Source organism: Leuciscus leuciscus, assembly GCF_965113295.1.
Source record: "Leuciscus leuciscus genome assembly, chromosome: 8".
Classification (NCBI taxonomy): Eukaryota; Metazoa; Chordata; class Actinopteri; order Cypriniformes; family Leuciscidae; genus Leuciscus; species Leuciscus leuciscus.
The window spans coordinates 25,642,938-25,659,269 of record NC_138732.1 but is presented as its reverse complement, the minus strand read 5'-3'; the positions used below and the strand labels follow the sequence as shown (position 1 = coordinate 25,659,269).

The window sequence follows — 16,332 nt, the reverse complement described above, 5'->3', positions numbered from 1 at the left end:
TTGTTCCTCACAACAAAACGATCATATGGTTTCTGAATACTTATACTTATACTAATATAGCGCACAGAACATGTAGACTTTATGTGCTACTTTTATGGTTTTGCTGTGCTTTATAAACCTTGAAAGCTTCAGTCTCCGTTCATTCTAATAGCAAGATCAATTCTTTACAATTTAGAAATAAAACCATACAGGTTTGGTTGCTCATTTCTGTGTGAACTATCCCTTTAACATTGCAAAACGTCCCTATTATCGTTGTTTACATTCATAGTCTACTATCGCATTGGTGATTTTTTTTTTTACTCTTTCTTGTATGGAGTGTAAATAATCAAACTATGTGGTTATCTTTCACTATCTGGCAGCCGCTGGTGACGTACACCAAGCAGACACAGAGTCACAGTGTTGCTGGATTTACCTTATCGTGTCTTATGCCCCTGATGGATCAGTGACAGGGTCAACACGCATGCGGCAAGCTCGAATATCCTCCGTCTCATAAACACGAGCCCTTGGGGCCTCTCACAGGCGTCTTTAAATAGATAAGCACTTTAGATTTGTAGCCAAGGCCACAACGTTAGAGAAAGGTACGCGTCACCAAACTGATATTAGTCAACAGATTTAGACATCCCCTCTCCTGCTAGTCATGAGCATGGATGGGAGCTAATCCATAGTGTCTGAAAGTATTTAGCAGTTTTTTCTATTTGTGTTTGCTAGAGGTAGGTATGTTCCCAGATGCCTTGGAGGCCGTAGGACAGGTGGAGGGTTTGACACTGTCCCCTCCCCAGACTCTTCCAGACCCTGATGATGATGTGGAATTGGGCACTGAAATAAAAAGACGAGGCAGATATCGGCATAGCTTACAGATACTGAAGCCCTTCCGGATCACACACAAGTAAGTTCTCCTGGTTATTGTTGTTTTAACCATAATTATAAATAAATATGTGGGCAGTTAACAAATGGGCTCCGACATTAAGATTAAATAAAATGAAATCTTATTTTCGATCATATCTACATATCTAAATATTCCGTGCAGTCTCTCAATTCATTTGAGATCATAAACATATACATGTATATCATAAACATGCATAATAATTATAGATGAATTATCGAATGATGTTTTAAATAGTTCTTGCTGGAGTGCAGCGTGCCACACTGCAGGGCAAGGTATTCATTTACTTTGACACATTGTTTCCAGCAGTTAGACTCTCATATGCTGCATCCACACACAGATAACTTATTTAAAATGTGGAAGCTTCACTCTGTAGGATGTGATGGATAAATGAACATGGAAGTGCTCCCACCTTTACATGAAAAGTGACTATACAAACATGTTTTTGGGGAGTCATTCAACATGTTTTAATTGGGGACAGTAATGTTTTTTTTATTTTATAGACTGGCTGTATAAATCTGTATAGCTTTTTATGTAACATTTTTGAAGTAAATGGGGCTGCTTTTATCATATGAATCAGTCACTTTAATTGAATAGAAAAGGTTTGTGTGCATGTCACTACATGTTTAACCTGCATTAAAACTGACAGAATTGTTTTTTTTTTAAATATAGTAGTTCACTCCAGTAGTTCACTCCAGTATTTCATGTTGCTTCATAAAAAGCCTGTATTGTAAAAGCTTGTGTTGTTAAAATAAGTGGACCCACTTTATATTAAGTGTCTTTAACTACTCTGTACTAACATTTAAATGAACCATTTAATACAATGCACTTATTGTGTGCATATGTGTTTTTACACTGTACTTCTATTCTACCTGCATCATGCAATTACATCTGTAATTTATTTCTGCAATTACATCTATAATTACAATGTCGACCCTTCCTCTACCTCTTAAGCCGCGTTTCCACCGAAATTACCCGGAACAATTTGTCCCAGGAACTTTTTTTGCCCCAGACCGGTTGCTTTCTGCGTTTACACCGCGGTCTAAAGTACCGGGAAGGTAAACTGCACGCAACTGCTCCTCCCAGTCTGCGACGGACAGTAATCAGTTTTGAGCGGCACATTTATAATAAGTATGGAGGAGATTCAAACTGTGCTGCAGTTATGTATTGGTTTACTAACGAGGTAATTAACAAAACAAAATAGACGAGCACTGATACTAAAGCGTGTTCAGAAAGCTCGTATGCGTATAAAATTAGACAACGTATGTTATCAGTTATTGTGAGATGCCTGGGACGAACGCGCAAAAAATTTCCTCTTTCGCAAATACGCTTAAAAAAAAGCCTGAACACCGTCTATCAATCATAAATAGTGACAGTCTTGTAAATAGTTGTGTGTTACTAACCTGAAAGCGCTATTTCAATCCTGTTATAGTAAATTTGTAACATGGTTTGGAGTGCCTTTTGCAATAGATGACAATGTGTAAGTTAAACATAATGACTTAATAATAAAAGCTGTGGCAGAAAAGAGACGAGCACTGATAAAGCGTGTTCAGTAAGCTCGTAATGCTAACGTTAGATACAATTTGTATGTTATCAGCTATTGCGGACATTGACCGTGAGATGGCTGGGACGAACGCGCAGAAAGTTTCCTCTTCCACAAATACCCTTAATAAAGCCTGAAACACGTCGCCAGTCCACCAGTTTTTTTTAATTAAATTCCATATTTGCAGACAGACAACTCTTACTGCATGAAGCCACGACACGAACCGCAATAGATTTTTTAAAAAGGGAGGTTAAAAATAAATAAATGCTGCGTGGAGTCATCCAACCAAAATGCGGCGTGAACACAACCAATCAGCTTGTGCAGCGCACAAGTCCCACCCCTGAAAGTTCCTGAACTTTGAAAAAGTACTACCTCATGAGCAGGGACTATCGGAGGGGGAAATATTTACCCGGAACTTCATTTAGACCCTGGTTCCTGCGGTGTAAACACATCGAGTACCAGCCCAATGTTCCTGGGGAAAGTTCCTGCGGTGGAAATGCGGCTTTAGTTGACCCAAAAAGTAAAATTCTGTCAGTAATTACTCACCCTCATGCTGTTCCAAACCCATAAGACATTAGTCCATCTTCAAAACACAAATGAAGATCTTTTTAATGAAATCTGAGAGCTTTCTGTCCCTCCATTGACAGCTATGCAACTGACACTTTGACGCTTCAAAAAGTTCATAAAGAGATTGTAAAACTAATCCATATGTATTAAGTGGCTTAGTTCTCATTTTCTGAAGAGATTTGATCGCTTTATATGATGAACAGATTGCATTTATAGCCTGGAAATCCAGACCTAAATCTGAAAGATTAATGAACTAATGAAAATCGGCCAGCTCGAGGGGGCGGCACCAAGCATGCATTTGAAAATCTCACTGCACACAATTGGATAACACTATGACCAATCACAACAAGTTATTTCTTAGCTACCAGCGGAGCTAACTGGTAGATTAGACTCTTACCGTATTCCGGTCGGCAAAACAGCAAAAATTCCAATAGAATCTGTCTGCATCCTGCAAGACTTCAAGTTACGCCCCTTCAAATTACGTCATTTCAAGTTACGCCCACTTCAAGTTACGCCCCTTCAAGTTACGTCATTTCAAGTTACGTCCACTTCAAGTTGCTCACTGTTTTTTTCGACTTAAAGCTGCGCTGCACAGACCGGTCGGTGTATGATATCAAAGTAGCCTACCGCGAGAGCGATAAGAGCAAACAGACACTTATGAATGCTTTTGAATCGCTCTTGCACGAGTTTAACATGAACAGAACAAACTGTTTCCCACACATAGTGCGGTGCGCCACAGAATCAACACCGGCCGCAACATATTGCGTTTCGTTATAAAAAATAAATAAAAAGTACGCTCGCTATTTAAAACACGTAGCGTATTCATTCAGCTGCATTTCCTTTCCTTGCTCTCCCTCCGTCTCTCTGTCACTCACGCGTCTCTCTCACAAGCGATTTTTTGTCTTGCCTTATTTGATCGGTAAATGATGTAGAATGTAGATGACTGCTGTGCATACGATAGGAACGAGCAGAGAGAGAGAAATCCCCGGTCGCGCGCGCGCGCGTCTTCAAACTGTATGGCTCTCTCTCGCTCCCTCCCGCATATTAATCAAAATCAGTTGAGAATTGACACGATGGTAAAAGATCGGAAGACCGAAGTTTCACGTGGAGCATTCGGATATTTTTTTCCTGAATTACCGCTGGGTGTGAATTGTGCTAAAACAAATAAAAATAAAAATAAATAAAAATAAAACTTTATGATTATATTATTATTATTATTATTGAAGAATAATGATCTTTGGTCTTATGTATGTCATTGGTAATTCATTGTGTGTCACTGGTGTTACTGTCTTTTTTTTTTCTGTCACATGAAATAAAATATCACATGTGACATGATCATTTTACATCCATTTAATTCTGCATACACTCAAAAGTTAAGATTTAAACTAAGGATTGCATCATTAGGCTACTTGATTTTAACTGGTTTTCAAATATTTTCATCATTATAGCAAATACATGGTTGCACAAATGAACTAACATCATTCAACATACTTTTAACAAACATGATTAAAATAAATAAAACAATTTCCTTATTTGCTGAATTATTATTATTTTTCTGTACCTCTGACTACATGTGCTGAATTTTTTTTTTGAAATAATATTTAATTAAAACCTTTAATATATTTCCAAGCTGTCATTTATGTGTATTCATAAAGTCAAAGGGTAATCTAATAATGTGGTTTAAATGTTAAACTTACGACATTACTAAATGTCTCTATACGAGCTGGCATCTTGCCGACAACATCTCATTTTGAGTTTGACATATCGTGTGGTTCTATGTGATTTGGACAACTTCAAGTTACGCCCACTTCAAGTTACGCCCACTTCCTGTTACTCCCCTCTCTTGCAGTCCGCAGACAGACCCATCTCAAAAATTCCCTTCTTGCAAAGGAACGATTCGAGCGTCGGCGTCTTCTGTTCCTCTTTTAGATAAAAAGCCAAGTCTAACTCATTCATTGTAGCGGCCAAAGCCTTTTCAAACAACTAGTGTTCATCCATAGCCATCTTTCAATGTTTACTAATGACTTGGATGTCACAGCGCTGTCATCATCTGTTTAGCTCGCCTCTGGCCCGCCTAGATCAGATAACCCGATGTGATTGGGGCAGCTCGGATACAAGGGCATATTTAATGAGCATCATTACTCGATGCCAGAGTAACTCGCTGAGCAAATTCAACTTGTGCTCTTTTATTCACATAAACATTGATCAGTTAACATATATATACAAAAGCTCAAATGAACTTGCTTGATACTCAAACGTGCTGTGCAACACGAGAATGAACCTCATTGGTTCTTTCTGAAGCTCAAACGTGCTGCGTAACACGAGAATGAACCTCATTGGTTCTTGCTGAAGCTCAAACATGATGCATAACACGAAAATGAACCTCATTGGTTCTTGCAGAAGCTCAAGCGTGCCTCGTAACACGAGAATGAACCTCATTGGTTCTTGCTGAAGCTCTAACGTGATGCGTAACAAGAGAATGAACCTCATTGGTTCTTGCTGAAGCTCAAATGTGATGCGGAACACCAGAATGAACCTCATTGGTTCTCGCAGGTCAAACAAACATGCTTGAGCTTCTGTTTACCACAACTGATGTGTAAGTTGATGAATGTTTATATGTGATTAAAGCCTGAATACAATATGTTCATCATATAAAGTGATTTGGACTTTGGACTAAACCGCTCAATTTATATGGATTTGTTTTATGATCTCTTTATGAACTTTTTGAAGCGTCAAAGTTGTGTAGCTGTCAATGGCGGGACAGAAAGCTCTTAGATTTCATCAAAAAGATCTTAATTTGTGTTCCGAAGATGAACGCAAGTCTTGTGGGTTTGGAACGACATGACTGTGTATTTAATGACAGAATTAAACCTACCCAAACCACCAAACCTTTCCCTAACCTTACCCATATCCCACCTCAAAAGCAGCAACAGTATTTTGAAATACAACACAAACACAGTAAGTTCATTGTACATAAAAAATATTTTAAGTTAAAGACACCTAATATAAAGTGGGACCAAATACGTTTATAGTGTAGGCCTATTTTCAACATGTTTTCTGCTAAATTCAGTGTGACAAACTACCTGCACCTACGTGGAAAGTGTGAAAACTGTAACCTGTTATTATGGAGTCAAAATAAACATAGGCTACACACTGTAATGCTTTTGTGTGAGTTGTGAAACCGGAATATGTTTGCTATGTTGACATTTGAACTCAAGTTACAATCAATGAGGTCTTGATAAGAATGCTCTTATCCTTTTCTCACAGACGGCTCAATTTTTTACATGCTGACTGATAAAGAGCCACTGAACTTTTTCACTGCTCCCTAAGAGTTCTGAGAGGGACGTGCAAACTGCTGTTCAAACACAAGCGTGTGATTCATCTTCTATTTGGCCACATCGAGTAAAGATTTTCTCAGTCTTCCTCTCGCGTTCAAGGTCACACCGTTCTCAGACATAGCACATAGCGCCTAGATGACTGATACGAGCAAAACTGTTCTTTTTCACCCCCAGACATCAGCACCCTGTGGACAATGCAGGATTTTTCTCCTTCATGACCCTGCAATGGCTGTCCCCTCTAGCATGGAGCGCCCACAAAGCGTCCTGTATCAAAATGGAAGATGTGTGGGGCCTGTCTTGCCACGAGGCCTCGGAAACAAACTGTCAAAGGTGAGGTGCTGCGTGGTGGAAACTGTCTGATCCATTTTCAAGTTTCAGCGAGGTTCATTTACTGTCAGGTTGTGTTTGTCTGAATGCAAGGACCCTAGAGCCCAAGTTAGGCATCTCTCGCGCTTGTTTCCCAATGCTGAAACGTGAACAAACAGAACTATTAGAAAACACCTCCTGTGCCAAGGTCTCACACAGGTGACGCCTTGATAACAAGAGGTTGGGTGTGGGAATCACTCAAGTCAGGGTGAGGAATGATGGATGCTCACACCTCCTACGCTCACACAGCCCAGAGAGTTATGGCAGGTGGGTGTTATTCATAGTAAGGATTAGACATCAGAGAGAGAGAGTTAGTCTGCACCTTTCCTGCAGAACGGTTATGTCATTAACATGTGTGTCCCTTTCGACTAAGCTGGCTCATTGGCGAGAATCAGATGGGCTCAAAGGGTTTCTCGAGGACATGGGAACATGGAAAAGCACCTATAATCTGTAATTGCCTTTTCGCTTCACAGATCAGAGATTAATCCAATTTTGATGGATGAATTGGATCAGGCTTTGATAGCATAGGCTCTGCCGTCTTTGTTGCGATCAATGATCGTATGTTAAATACAGGCTCATGTATTTGCCATCCAAATGGCTTGACAGCTATGCCTCAGCAACTCTGTAACAAACGGTGTCAGTTTTCATTGTTTGACCTCAGGGGCTGTTTCTCCCGTTACTGCATTCTTAGATAGCTGGGACGTGTTTATGGCATGTGTACAGGTTTGTGTGAGGTGTGCAGTGGATATTTTTTTCTGGGGTGTGGAACATAAAGTGTTATCTTCAAAACAGAAGGGGTCGGGGGCCTGCAAGGCTGTTGAAAATGTAAAAAAAGAAAAAGAAGAAGAAGATACAATTCACCAAGTGTTTTATCCTTGTGAGAGATAAAAGTTGTGAGTGGAATTTTTATATCAGTCCTTGAAAGGCAGCTGTAGGTCTATGGCACGGGAACTGAAAGCTCAAACTTTGGTCCTTCAGTTCAGATTGATTGTTTATTCTGTAGGGGAATTTCAAAGTTTTAAAAGAGGCTTTGCTTGAGTGTTTCAATATATCAACATTACAATATTTGGTGGTGGCGACCCGAACCAGTCTTAAATAGTCTGGATATAAACACTTATTATAGGTGGACCGTAGTGATTCAGGATAAGACAGAAACACTGTTTGGAATATGGATTCATGATGTACTCACTCATTTTATAATTTTTATAATTTTTTAACACAAAAAAAGTTACGGACTCCAGCTTTAATATTGGACGTTTAATTCCGATTTTGTCTAACAGTTTAAAGTCGCGATAAAATGGAAGTTTTCTTTATCTTTTCTTCTGTATTGTGACTTGTGTAACAGAAATGTTGGCCGTGTATTTGGTTCTATGCGTTGGTTGTTGATTGGATTTTAATTGTGGGTGTTAAGCGACTAAATGATTGGAGAAGTCCTGCATACGTCACCAGAGAGAAGTCTGTCGCTTTCAACGCAAAATCCAGTTATGACATTCTGATTAAGTCAAGACAAGACAAAACTTATTCTGTTTAAGTTTCATTAAACAGTCCACTCACTTGCCGTGTAGTTTAAACAATGTCTTTGCATGATTTAATGCATCATTCAGACTGGAGTGGCTGTGGCACGAGGAGCTCAAGCGGCAGGGGAAGGACGGGCCGTCTCTGTCCCGGGTTTTCTGGAGGTTCTGTCAGACCCGTATGCTGGTGGCCATCTTCTCCCTGCTTATCACCATGGTGGCTGGATTTGTTGGATCTGTGAGTTCTAGTTTTCCTCTTTTTCCTTCTGACAAAACTGACCCGCTGGGGCCAGTTGCATAAACACTGCCATTATGCTAAGACTGTGTCTTAAGAACTCGTATGACCTGGGGCCGACTGCATAAACATAGCCATTATGTTAAAACAGTTTCTTAAGGGTTAGTTCACCCAAAAATAAAAAATCTGTCAGTAATTACTCACCCTCATGTTGTTCCAACCCCGTAAGACTTTCGTTCATCTTCGGAACATAACTTAAGATATTTTTGATGAAATCTGAGAATACATGAGAATGTTGTACGTCAGCACGTAGGCTCACTATTGGCCGACGCTGCATGTGATGCATGTGATGCTGGCCAACAGTGAGCCTACATTCTGACGTACAACCCAGAAGTGCTGCGCTATTACACTGCGTAAACTCACTCTGAGGCCCACACAGAAGAAAATGAATAGTTGAATAAAGTTGTTATTTTTGGGGGGTTTTGCGCACAAAAAGTATTCTCGTCGCTTAATAAACTTAAGGTTGAGCCACTGTAGTCACTTGGACTATATTAACGATGTCTTTACTAACTTTTCTGGGATGGCAGGTATCGATTACCTAGCAGCCTATGAAGCAGTGAGCCAGCTCTCAGATTTCATCAAAAATATCTTAATTTGAGTTCCGAAGGTGAACGAAAGTCTTACGGGGTTGGAACAACATGAGGGTGAGTAATTACTGATGGAATTTTCATTTTTGGGAGAACTAACCCCTAAAGTTCTTGCATGACCCACTAGCATTTAGTCAAGGGGCATTCAGTCTTACTTTCCAGTATCAAATTAGGCCAATCTAAGTTTTATCTGTAACTGAGTTAAGATGAACTGTTGATGAAAATTGATGACTAATAAGTTAATTGATGACTAAGTCTTCACAGTTTATGTCACCAGCCCCAGGATTGGTGACCTTTGACCTGTTCCCCTATCCAGCCCCTAACCAAGTGTCACACCAAGCCAACGTCAAAGAACTAGTGGTGACGAAAGCTGACTGTGTTGTCGGCTGCATCTCGGCCAAAAAGCTGCGCTTGAACACACCAAAAAGACTAAAGGCGACTGTCTTTCAAAAAGAGAAACCGAAACTAGTACTGCAGATAAACAAACCGTAAACAAAGCAGTGCCCGCTTACCATTGTGAATATCAATCACACTGATCACTTTCTTTATTCCAGTCGGCCCATGCTATTATGAAAATATTCTTGCATTCGAACGTTTTGACATCTTTGCTCGCTTTTATTACTTTCGCTTTTATCACTTTTGACTTGTTCGCTAAGCTGAACACCCAGTCAGAGTTCTCTCTTTCACAGACGACCCGACCAACATTCAAAAACGGCCTGACATTGCCTGATGGTTGACCGCTGGCTTGGTGTGTCTAACAGGGATAGTTCACCCATAAATGCTAAACAAATGGACAGTGTTTAAGAATCTTGACAGACTTTGTGCATACCATAACTTCATAGTGTCCACAGGCCTACAAGATCCAAAAGGACAAAAAGCATTATATAAGTAGTCATTATGACTTGTGTGATATATCCCAAGTCTTCTTTTGTAATATCTTTGTGTGACTCACTTCCTATTGGGAGCGTTACAGTCAGCGATCGTTATGAATTCTTGTTGAATGAAAAAAAAAAAATCAATGTAAAGATTCTTTTAGTGTGTGTCCCATGGAAGAAATCAAGTCATACATGTTTGTAAAGACATGTGGGTAAGAAAATAATGACTGGAAGTTCGTTTATGGATGAACTGTGCCTTTGACTGTGCATAATAACGAATGTAGTGTGGCAATGGAAGCCTGCTTCACATAGAAAACAGCCTACCTGCACACAGTTCCCAACAGTTTTATATTCAAGGGATACATTTGAGAGATTATATTTGCAGCTCATGCTGACTCAAAATTAAATGTATAATGGAAAGCAAAGGTCTTTCATACCTTCTCTTACTTCAAACTAGTATTAATCTAGAGGATTGTGACGTGTGCCTGGATATTCCATGGTCCAGGGGGCATGTTATTCATATTATTCAAGTTATTGCCTGCTGCTTTATTTCTCTTGCCAAATGAGCTTAGATCTTTATTCAACAAAGAGTGATTTAGAGTTAGGATTAAAAATTCTCAACAACAAAAAAACGCACATTTTTGATCTTATTAGTTTCACTGTGAGGGGATTTATTTTGGTGTAGCTGGGAGTTTCTTACTGCGACACTGTTGGGAGAGCAGCTCTTAATTTTATTTCCCCACACAAGGCCGCACATGCCCCTGACAGCACTCGCTTAATAGCATTATCAGGGATTACATGTTACAAAATAGCACACTTCCTTGTGTTGATTTGTTTAGTGTTGCATGGGCCGGCTATTGTCTCTGCTGCACGCTCATTTATTTGCAGTAAATTTTAATGCTCTTTTCATGTCAGAAATGAAATATTCCCTCACCAGTCCTGCCCAAATCTTTAAGTCAATATCTCAAATAATATTATTATTTTTGGCTTATTTTGGGTTCTTTAAGATTTTTGAAAGAAGTCAATTATGTGCACCAAGGCTACATTTATTTGATCAAAAATACTGTAAAAACAGTAATAATGTGAAAAATTGTTACAATTCATAATAACTGTTTGGATATATTTTAAAATGTCATTTATTCCTGTGACGGTAAAGCTGAATTTTCAGCATCATTACTCCAGTCTTCAGTGTCACATGATCATTCAGAAATCATTCTAATATGATGATTTGCTACTCAAGAAACATTTATTATTATCAATGTAAAAAAAAAAAGTTGTGCTGCTTAATATTTTTGTGAAAAGCATGATTTACGTTACTTTTGATGAATGTAATGGGTCCTTACTGAATAGAATTTTTTTTTTTTTTTTTTACTGACCCCAAACTTTGAAATGTTATTGTATTGGTCAGAGGCCTAAAAACAATTTGAAAAGTGATTGGAGGATGTTTCCAATTTAGTTATTTCTTTTATTATTATTATTATTATTAATAAAAAAAAAAAAAATTGTGATTAAGTAAATGCCCAATCAGAATCTAGGACCAGAGTCAAAAGAAAAAGACCTCAGAATGTTCTTGTATTTTCCTTAAGCCGTACTTGATCCCATGACTCCAACAGAATTGTTCTGATACCATAAAACATCAAAGATCACCTCTGAAACCCTTCTTATGTAATTTTGATTCTGTTCAGATAATAAAATAAAAAAAACTCTGAAAAGTCTTTGTACACCTGTCTCCTCCCTCAGCATCCTTGTTTTGCCATGTTATTCTCAGGCTCTGCTGGTCCGAGCCCTGCTCGAGTATTCTCAATGCTCAGAGGTGAAGCTGCTGTACGGCCTGGCTTTGGTCGGGGGGATTTTCCTCATGGAACTGACGCGCTCCTGGTCTCTGGCTCTAGTGTGGGCTGTCAACTACCGCACGGCCGCACGCCTCAGGGGAGCCGCACTCACTTTCGCCTTCCAGAAGATCCTCCGGCTACGCAGTACTAAAGACGTCAGCACGGGAGAGGTGAACTGTGTGTCTATACTCTCGTAATAAATACTGAACTATTCATTAGGAACAGCACTTTTGTAAACAAGATTCTCCACTAAGAATTTCAACATTGAGAGAACAGCTTCTCAGGTCATGCCTTGTTTACTTAAATGTACAGGAAAAATTAAATCTGAGAGGCTTCATGGGAGGCTTCATGGGAGGGTTCAGGTCCTCTATGTAGTTTTAGCCCACTTTTCATGGCTCATGTGTCCTTTTAGCCCTTTAAATCCGAATTGGGTTTGTGTTTGTGAGGTCTGAGTGCTATATAGCATGGCGGCCCGTGGCATGTTTTAGTTTTGAATGACTCATACTGTTACTCTTTCAGCTGGTAAACATTTGCTCCAGTGATGGACAGCGTCTGTATGAGGCGGTCTCAGTGGGCTGTCTGCTGGCCGGAGGGCCTCTTGTTGGAATTCTGGGTCTGTCATACACCACCTATTTCTTAGGACCAACTGCACTTGTGGGATCAGCCATTTTTGTCATCTTCTATCCCGCCATGGTAAGATAAACACATCTAATGCTTTTGGTAATTAATTGAATGTATTTACTGCCTTTAGGATAAGTTAGCACACACTGCAGCTGAACATTTTTATTCCCTTTCCTCACATGTGACACAGGTTTTTTTTAGAGGTCAGTTTGATATTAAAAATCATTGTAATAGGATTGATGGCTCAATCGGACTGAAAAGACTTAATGTAAACACCTCGATCGATCCGAATGAAATTTCAACAGGATCAAAATTAAGCATGCTTGAATCAGCTGTCAGCCTCAATATATTTAAACAGGTGATATCATGTATGAATTCCTCTGGCTGCTCTCTCAACCTATTACTGACTAAATTTCTTAAAACAGTTATGAACTGCTTATTACCAGACATCCTGAATATTGTTAATCAGTCCCTACAGCAAGGAATTTTGTGCACATTTTTTAAACTGCAATTGTTAGGCCCCTGCTGTAGTTACTGTGCTCTACAGTAGTTGTACTGATCTCTACTCTTCTATTTATTGGTAAAATAACTGAAAAATAGTGTCCATACAGCTCAACGGCAATAAACTTCCAGGTAAACCACAGCACAGAAACAGTCTTGATTAACTTTTAAACGATCTGCTGGTTATTTGGGACTATTTCTTTTAGATCTGAGTGCTGCTTTTGACACTGTTGATCATGAGATTCTACACCCCTGACTACAGAACTGGGTCGAGTCTATCAGGTCCTGTCTTAGACTGGTTCAGATCCTACTTAAGCAGCAAGGAGTACTACCTTGCACTGGGAACCTACACCTACAGGCGTGACATCATATCTTGACGTCAAGGCTCAGTTTTGGGTCCTCTATTATTTAACCTACACATGTTTTTTTTTTTTTTGTGTAATTACTCAGTTAATTAATCAATCAGTATAATGTTTCTTTTCACCAGTATTCAGATGACATGCAACTCTATCTTTCACTTGCACTAGATGCCCACAATTATTTTTCAACCCTGCTGGACTGCATAGAGAGCATAAAAGTGTGGATGTCACAGAACTTTCTACAGCTAAACAAAGATAAGACAGAGGCACTTGTTATCACTAATGACACATAATCCATATCTAAAAGCCAGTAATCGGGTCAGAAACGTAGGATTCATGTTTGACAGCAGTGACCTCAGTTTAAAAAAGCATATTAGCAATGTTACTAAAACTGCAGTATTATGACGTTTTTGCTGGGTTACCGAAGAGCTCTATTACATTTTAAGAAGAGTTCAGAATGCAGCTGCACGAATGCTAACTCGCTCTAAAATGAGAAATCACATTACTCCAACACTCAGATCTCTCCGCTGCCTATATACAAATGCTCTTATTAGATTTTAAATGTCTTCATGGTACTGCCCCGATATACCTTTCTAATTTGTTAAATAAATATACTGCATCAAATTCACTTTGAACATCCAGTGGTAACTTGTTTGTTGTACCAAAAACACGGCTAAAAAAATGTATAGTCAAGTCAGAATCATACATTTAATAACTGGCATTACGCATATTGCGCATGTGTTTAAAATATTACAAAATAATATTTTGAAAAATAAAAACAAATCTATCTGTCTGGCGGCACAGGGGCTCAGTGGCACTGTCGCCTCACAGCAAGAAGGTCCCTGGGTCGAGGAGTCCTTTCTGTGCGGAGTTTGCATGGATCATATATGCATTCTATATAACCCTGCGTAAACCATCCAGACAAGCTAAAAATTGCCTTAAGGTTTAAGACTGGAGGTCAAAAAGTATGAAATCAAAATGAGGTAAAAATATGAAGTCAGATTCAATTACATTATAAAATATGGTGATGTTATGATGAGCATGCCAGGGAAAAGGGTTTCATGCATGCAGAAGCAGTTTAGATGTCATTTGAGCCACATTAAAAGGTCACAAAATGTATTTGAGCAGAAAATCTGAACATTCTGTAATTTTTATGCCATACATTAATAGTTTTACTCTGGGGATTTCCCTTTGAGTCAGGACACACTGTAACCTTGTGACTGGCTGTACAGGTTGTTCTTCACATAATAATTATTTCCCACAGATGCTGGCCTCCCGCATGACAGCGTATTTCCGTAAGAAGTGTGTGGGGGTTACGGACCAGCGCGTCCGACTGATGAACGAGATCCTGGGTTGTATTAAGTTCATTAAGATGTACTGCTGGGAGACGGCGTTTTCCCACAACATTCAAAGTAAGACAGCGCTCAACTACACCCACTCAAACAGTAGCACTGACTTAGTCACCATCATTATATGCTCACTTCCTGTTTCTCTGAGCGCTTGGATGTCATAGTCTCCATGGAAATCAAAGGATCATCTCTGTGTCTTTGCATTCAAAGGAACATTCTCAAGTTTCCTAATCCACTGTCTTGGCTCTGTCCTTCCTCGGTCCTCAGTCACTGAAATGTCCTGAGAGTCCCTGAGCTTCAAGATTAACTTACAAAGCGTTTAACGCTCTTTATTCCATAATGCCTTTGGAGTGTTTTGACTTTGTTGAATGTTAGATAATAACGATTTGGGTGACGTGGATATATACTACCATTTAAAAGTTTGGGGTCAGCAAGGATGCATTGATCAAAAATGTATCAAAAATGACAGTAAAGACATTTATAATGTTTCAAATAAATGCTGTTCAACCGTTTTCAACATTGATTATAATAAGAAATGTTTCTTGAGCATCAAATCTGCATATTAGTATGATTTAGCATGATAAGATCATGTGACACTGAAAACTGGAGTAATGATGCTGAAAATTTTGATTTACATCAAAGGAATAAATTGCATCTTAAAACACATGAAAATAGAAAACAGTTATTTAAAATTGCAATAATATTCACAATATTCATGTTTTTACTGTATTTTTGATCAAATAAATGCAGCCTTGGTGAGCAGAAGAGACTTCTTACAAAAAAACTTAAGGAACCCTTTAAACATGTTTGAATCATTGAATCATAGAATAGGTAAAAAAAAAAATCAAGTAATCGCAGGTGTAGTTCATAACATAAACCAAAAATGAATTGTCTTCATTTTGACAGTATATTTATTCATCATTTTTTAATTTATAACCTCTTTCTGTAAAATATTGTGCCTAAAATGTGTGCTTGTACTGTCCTTGTACAGTATGTTGTATGGAAAAGAAATGGCATTCAGAGATTTTAAGTTGTTTCCTAAATGTTCAAAAACTCTCTGTATATGTAGGCAATGGATCTTTTAAACCTTTAAACTGGGACGCACTGCTTCAGTAATCCATTTTCACATAAGATATTGCCTGTTATGTAGCTGAGCAGAAATGAAGGATGCATGGCCTTCTCTCTTAAATTTGCACTTTTTTTTTTGCATGCATGCATTTATGAATAAAATATAACAATCTGCATAGATTAACATCTTCTATATCTGAATTACAGAGATCCAGCAATGTTTTCAGATATTACGTCCAGTGCTTCTGGTTGTTTAGACCAGCAGCAAAACACTTTGGCCATGAGCCAGAGAGCGGCACTGAATGAATGTGCCAGCTTCCAGGCATTCGGGAGACAAATATTAGTGCAGCAGAAGGAGGGTGAAATGGGGCACTTGGACACCATCCAATGCCTCACCATTCCCATCTACTGCAACATCCCATATATGATTACGATCTGTCTTCCGTTACGGTCACACTTCTCAGTGTTGCCGCCGGATTGGACATCGTTTGGCTCCTGTAAATTAGAAACTACATTGTAGGATAGAAACACAATAGGGCTACATTCACACAGTAGGTTTCACTAAATATGGTTCTGTTCATACATAGTTCAGTTTCAAGAGATAATAACAGATGCATTATATAACCGAACTGAC

The 16,332-nt window shown here is 38.9% G+C and overlaps 1 protein-coding gene and 1 long non-coding RNA gene across 4 annotated transcripts in view; one reads left to right on the top strand and one right to left on the bottom strand.

Moving 5' to 3' along the window:
* Positions 1-9,018, bottom strand: part of LOC309504607 — a 227,636-nt gene extending 218,618 nt beyond the window's left edge. The window contains exon 1 of the long non-coding RNA XR_014208129.1: positions 8,557-9,018. This is a non-coding gene — a long non-coding RNA (uncharacterized lncRNA). The remainder of the gene's footprint in view (positions 1-8,556) is intronic.
* Positions 1-16,332, top strand: part of LOC309504560 (ATP-binding cassette sub-family C member 5) — a 41,188-nt gene that overhangs the window by 1,561 nt on the left and 23,295 nt on the right. Inside the window, exons 2-8 of one of the 3 annotated variants that reach the window (XM_082177712.1) lie at positions 360-578; positions 709-886; positions 6,506-6,661; positions 8,302-8,449; positions 11,737-11,970; positions 12,320-12,493; positions 14,546-14,693. In XM_082177712.1, the coding sequence (XP_082033838.1) occupies positions 717-886; positions 6,506-6,661; positions 8,302-8,449; positions 11,737-11,970; positions 12,320-12,493; positions 14,546-14,693 (1,030 nt within the window). In that variant the 5' untranslated portion in view covers positions 360-578; positions 709-716. Of the gene's footprint in view, positions 1-359; positions 579-708; positions 887-6,505; positions 6,662-8,301; positions 8,450-9,033; positions 9,151-11,736; positions 11,971-12,319; positions 12,494-14,545; positions 14,694-16,332 lie in introns of those variants that run through there. The other 2 variants (XM_082177711.1, XM_082177713.1) reach the window with 2 other exon arrangements.